This window comes from Elephantulus edwardii, unplaced genomic scaffold, assembly GCF_000299155.1.
Source record: "Elephantulus edwardii isolate Elephantulus edwardi_28Jun2011 unplaced genomic scaffold, EleEdw1.0 scaffold00075, whole genome shotgun sequence".
NCBI classification, from domain to species: domain Eukaryota; kingdom Metazoa; phylum Chordata; class Mammalia; order Macroscelidea; family Macroscelididae; genus Elephantulus; species Elephantulus edwardii.
The window spans coordinates 1,107-7,425 of record NW_006399825.1 but is presented as its reverse complement, the minus strand read 5'-3'; the positions used below and the strand labels follow the sequence as shown (position 1 = coordinate 7,425).

At 36.3% G+C, this 6,319-nt stretch overlaps 1 protein-coding gene across 1 annotated transcript in view; it reads right to left on the bottom strand.

Annotated features, from left to right (window-relative positions):
• The window catches only part of RECQL (RecQ protein-like (DNA helicase Q1-like)), a gene marked incomplete at its 5' end in the record, with an annotated part of 30,647 nt that extends 26,432 nt beyond the window's left edge, over nucleotides 1-4,215 (bottom strand). The window contains 3 exons of the mRNA XM_006889132.1: nucleotides 579-685; nucleotides 2,667-2,846; nucleotides 4,018-4,215. Of these exons, the coding sequence (XP_006889194.1) occupies nucleotides 579-685; nucleotides 2,667-2,846; nucleotides 4,018-4,215 (485 nt within the window). The remainder of the gene's footprint in view (nucleotides 1-578; nucleotides 686-2,666; nucleotides 2,847-4,017) is intronic.
• Nucleotides 4,216-6,319: the final 2,104 nt, after the last annotated feature.

Here is a 6,319-nt window from a genome sequence, read left to right as displayed (position 1 = left end):
GGAGGAGTGATAGGGAATGGCAAGGGACACACTGACAAAGGAGATTAATCAGAACTGGCTTTGACAAGCACTGTGGCAATTGGACAATTAAAACAGACATGGCCGGGGGGAGAAGAACGAACTGGGGATGAGGGTGGAGAAAACTGTGCAACAATGAATGAATGAAAACCCAAAATCTCTGTAAGTGTTCATTAAAACTAATAAAATTTAATAAAAAAAAAAGAAGAATCAGTGACACTCAAGAAAAAAAAAAAGAAGCAGGCTCTGTCTAATAAAACTTTATTTACAGATGTTAAATTTGAATTATAAATATTTTCTCACTTCCAAACATACTATTTTGACCATTATTATTTACTGTTATTACTTTTTAAAAAAAAATTAAATATTTTAAATACATTCTTAGCTCAAAGGCCATGGAAATACAGGCAGTGGCCCAGAAATGGCCTGTGAGCAGAAGTCTGCCAACTCTTGATATAAACAGCTGTCAATTTATGATTTTATAAGCAACTCAGTTGCATCTTAGATCCTACTTCAGTGAAGAGTTTAATATATTTCCTTTTAAAGCTATAGCAACTTACCTTAGAACTAGAAGCATTTAGCATAGTAGCTGAAATTCCTAATTGCTTTAAAACCATTAACTGGTCTTCCATGAGAGAAATTAATGGACAAATCACAAGTGTAAAACCTAAGAGAGACAAAAATCTACATTAAATTTTCCAACAGCATCAAGATGAGTTGCCACCATTTCAGTTCTTTATTACAACCTATCAGTAGAGTCTAATAAAATATATTATCTCTAATCCTAATTAATAAAGGATGTAGGTTAAGAATAAATGGTGATAGATGACTATAACTAAATCAATATTAAACAGAAATTTCTTGCCTTGTTCACATTCAGTAAAAATAAAAACAAAAACAGGTATTACCATTTTGACTGTTAGTCTCAATAAAGTAATATAAATCATGTCAAAGAATATTCAGTTGCATCAGGAAAAAGATTATCCAAAGAGTATTTCAAAGAAAACACAGCAACCTATTTAAATAAGAATGGCAATTGTATGAGTATTCTTCCACTTACTATACCATATTAATTTGGTCTGATAAAAATATATGGTTAACTGACCTTCTCTTTCTAGCTTTTCTCTTATAACAGAAATTGTTCATTTGCTCAAGAGCTATTCTACATTATTAAAATCACACAACCATAGGTTTCTGTAGTTTGCTCCCAAATACAAACCTAAACCTATTGTTGTGGAGTGTATTCCGACACTACAGGTCAGCTAGGACACAGAATTGCTTCAAAGGATTTCCAAGCTGTAATCCTTTTTTTTTTTTAATTTAAATTTATTATTAATTTCAGTAAAAATTTACAGAGGCTTTGGATTTCCATTCATTCATTGTTGCACATTTCTCCCCTCCCAGCCCTCCCCCGCAGAACACTACCCTCTTGGAAAAGTAAAAGTCTTTCATTGTTTTACAAACCCTCCCCCAGGTCCACTCCACCATGTAGCCTTCACTCTGGACTCCTGTCATGACAAAAATACCTAATCACATATCTCTTTTAAACAATTTTCTCCCTCATCTGTTTCAATGTACATTATTGAACCTATCTTTCAATCTCTCCCCAAACCCAAGGTCAGTCCTGTTTTACAACAGTAGCACCATGCAGTATTTGTCCTTTTGTGACTCAGATACTTCACTCAGCATAAGGTCCTCCAGAGTCACCCATTTTTAATAATATTGCATGAGTTCCTTGTTTTTCAATGCAACATAGTATTCCATTATGTGAATATACCACAGCTTCTCTATCCATTCGCTGGTTGATGGGCACTTAGGTTGTTTCCAACTCCTTGCTATTTGGAACAAAGCTGCAATAAATATGGGTTTGCACCAAGCTGTAATCTTTCTAAGCCTGAGTGGCATAGTGCATTACAAGTTGAGCTGCTAACTGAAAGGTCTGAAGTTCAAATCTACCATGGATGAAAGACAGGCAGTCTCCTCTCATTTAGTGTACAGCCCCAGAAACCAATGGAGAGTTGCTATTCTTAATGAGCAAAATCAGTATTTTCTCTTGTTGTGTACCACTGAGTCGGATCCAATTGGCACAGAAGGAGATTTCCCCTCCTTCTCCAGCGAAGCAGCTGGTGGATTTGAACAGCATGCCTTCAGGATTGCAGTGCAGCTTCTTGCCACAAGGCCATCAGAGCTCCCTTAAAAATCCATTTTTTTGTTTGTTTGTTTGTTTTTTCTTTTTTTAGGAGCCTGTTGAAAATGCAAAACTGGCCCTCACACTAAATCACAACCTATATATTAGTAAGCTGCCCAGGGAATTCCTATGCATACAAAAGTCTGATAAAGCACTGATGGACACTCTGAACACTGGGATCACACCCATTTTGCTCAGTATTGTGTCTCTAGTGCTGGCACCACAGCTATCATTCCAGTACCTTCTCCCCATAACATATTTTTAAATTGTGTTTCCAAAATTAGAGAAGAAACATTGTTCTCAGAAGTTTTTCATTTGCATTTATGCAAATTCTTCAATTGTGTATTAATACAGAGATAAATTTTTGGTCTTTGACCAAAAATGGGCTTGAGTTTTACCTGTATGTGGCTAGATATTACTTTTCAGAATGATATTTCTTCACCTTAAAGATAGTACATACCATCTGAACATAAAGCTGGTAACTGATAGCATAAGCTCTTTCCACCTCCTGTCGGCATAACAAGAAATACTTCCTTTCCAGACATCGTTACATTAATAGTTTCAAGTTGAAGGGATCTGAACTTCTGGAGTTTAAAAACATTTTGCAAAACATCCTTAACTTTATCAGACCAGGGAAAATCTAGAAAATGAAAAATAAGCTAAAATTATTAAAACTATCAGGGTAGTATATGAAACACACACTTGAATAACTACATCCATAACAACAAAGTACCAAACAAACATAACTATATAAAAGAGTTTAATATTCATGAAACATTAAACTTTTATAATAATATTTTTGAAATTAGCTTAACTCGTTAAACTAAGTAAAACCAAAAATAAATGAAATGACCTAGTTCGAGAACTATTGTATCAGTGTCTTTCCTCTATATTTGCTTTCCAGGAAGGAGGTCCTTATTTTGAAATATAACTTTCTAATAAATGTATCTTTACATTTTACCTTTAAAAAAACCAAAACCTGTTGACCAGTGGAAGATTAATTCTCATAGAAAGTGAGAGTGTTTACAAGGTATTTGTAAAACTGTAGGGACAATGATCAGAAATTTCAAAGTATCACAAAAACTAAATATCAGGGAGAAAAGAAAGCAAGTATCTGGAAATTTTGGTAGAACTACTTTGCTGAAGAGCAAATCAGTAGTAAACAATGCCTTCTCAAAACTAGGAATTCTTTTTAGAGCTCTGATATTTTATCAGACATAATAAACATGAAGTCTGGCAAGATCTCCCATTAAGAATGGTTTGATCAGGAGGGCAGGGAAATTAACAAGGAATTTTAATAACTGTATGTTTATTAATATTATTATTCTGTATGTACCGTCAAATCGGATCTGACTGGTACAGAAGGAGATTGCCCCTCCTTCTACAGCAGAGGATCTGGTGGATTCGAACTGTGTGCCTCTAGGATTACAATGCAGCATCTTGTCAATAACTGTATTTTTCTAATTACTTTTTTTAAGTTATAACTTTGAAAATTTATTAGACTACAGATGTTCTTTTCCAAGCATTGAGTAAGGATTTTAGAATCATGTTTGGAAATAATCATAGAATCTGAGTAAAAAGAGCTGAATTCACAAAGCAAAGCCTACAAAAATTAGGTAGACATAGTTTGCCTCCAAGCTTCTCATTCTTCTTAGGAAATTATCAGCCCTACTTCTAAGCATAATGACACATGCAAAATAACTCTAAATTGAAAGACATGAGAAAACTTAAAAAAAAAAAAAAGACACACACGCAAAAAAACCCCCACAACAAACCAACTGACAACAAATTTAAATAAAAAACAAGTAAACCTTCTTTATTCCAAGCTTCGGGGGAAGAATCATAATCATTGCTTGATCCAGCATCAGGAGTCTCTAAACACTGCTTTATTTTCTTTGTTAGGACTTCTTTTCTCTGAGTAAGTTCTTGTTGCCTTTCCAAAAGTTCTTGAATTTGAATGTCTACTGCATGGAGCTCACTGGTTACAGACTCCAGTTCCTCAGTTAAAGCTATGAGGAAAATAAAAAGATAAAATGATTAACTGAACTTAAAACTCATCTTTCTCTCTCAGGGAAGCTTGTGGATTTCAAATCACCCACTGACCTCAGTTAACAGACTAACAGGTTACACACTATGGTATGGATGATGCAGGACAGGTAAGGTTAGAACTGTTGTTCATAGAAGGGCTATGATAGACTTGATGTCAGCTAACAACAACAAAGTCATCAGAGCTCCTCTGGAGTCATACAGACCTATGTTAAATCTCAAGTCTTCCACTTGGCAATTTTGTGACTTCAGGCAAGCTGCTTAAGGTATTTTGATCTCCACATCTATTAAAATGAGAATATCTGACTTTCTAGTATCATTAAAATAATCAAATGAGAGAGCATATTAAAAGTTCTTAGCACGGTATATTGACTACATGATAGCTAGGTTTTATGATTACATTGTAGAGAAGTCATCCAGCAATAACCTACATTACTTAAGTGACCAGTATCTTAAAAGGAAGCTACTTAAAAGAAATTCTCTAAATACTGAACTACTGTTTTAAGAAAATGGTAATTACAAATAAGATAATGCAGCAAATAAAAAGGAAATATACTATTAGAATTGGCATTGTTAATTGTCATAATTAATTTAGGAAGACTCCTCAGTATATATAATCTAAATATTAAAAGATGTCCCAAGGCACTATTCTAAGTAAATCAAATATTGAACTCAAATTTCCTATCTTCTGATTAGCAGTCAATTACATTAACTATTTGTTCCACCAAGGATCTCTGAGGGACTTCTGGCCTTCTTAAGGTTAACCCCCACCCACTGAACGTGCAAAACCTAGAATCTTGAGGACAGTTATCTGTAGAAGATAGGCTCGTTTTGCTTCAAAATGCTATTGGTCTGTACTGTGACAAAGGCACCAGATAGCATCTCTATTTGTTAGAGGCATTTCAAACAGTATCATACTTGTTGAGTCACACGGCTCATAGCTTTGCTGAAGAAGTGTTCTCTGGGTTCTCTATGAAAAAGGCATGCATTTTGAATCTGGATTTGCTTCTCCTGCCTGCAGTACAGCTGCCGAACCTGTCACCAAGGAATTTATAGAATACTTTATTGACTCCCATGGCATTCCACACAAAACTGCTTCTGACTAAAGAATCTGCTGTTGCTGTTGTGTACCATAGGGTCGGAAATGACCCATAGCTGACCCTCCGACGGGTCTTCAGAGGCAGTTAATCACACAGTAGATTGCCCATCTTTCTGCAGTGGAGGAGCGGATGGCCTCGAACTGTGTGCCTTCAGGATTGCAGCACAGCTTTTTGCCACTAGGCCACCAGAGTTAGATGAGAGTAAGTAACACTTAACAGAAGGCACATGCTCAATGGATGGATTAGTCAACTCATGTTCTCTGTCACCCTGAAGCACCAGGCCTCACAATTTAACAGAATGGTATTTGTAAAGCTTCATTATGGCTCTTACTGTTAGGTGCCATCAGGAGGAGTACAACTCACAGCAACCCTATGAACAGATCTGAATCCTGTCTTATCCTGAGTCATCTTCACAGTTCCTGATGCACTTGAGCCCACTGCTGCAGTCACCCTGTCAATTCACCTAGTTTAAACTCTCCTTCTCCTTTGCCAACCCTCCATCCTTCCAAACATCATGTCCCTATCCAAGGAATAACCCTCCTAGCAACATGTCCAAAGTATGTGAGACGAAGTTCATCATTGTTGCCTCCAAAGAGCACTCTGGCTTCACCCTTTCCAAGACATTGTGTTTGTTCTTTGGCCATCCATGAGATGTTCAGTGCTCTTCTCCAACACCACAGCTCAAAGACATCAACTCATCTGTTAAGATCCTTATTTATTGTCCAGCTCTCAGATGCATAGTGAGTGGTTGGAAAGATCATGGCCTGAATCAGACGCTCCTTAGTCCTCAAACTGACATCATTACTATATATACAATAATTTGGAGAAGTCCCTAACTTCAGATATTGGGGTAATGCCTTCCAGAATGCCAAAGAAAAAAACCTGTGTTCTTTCTCCTAAAGGCATGCTACATCAGACTGGGAATAAAGAAATGGAAATGACAGTGGCCCACCTCACTTGTCACTTG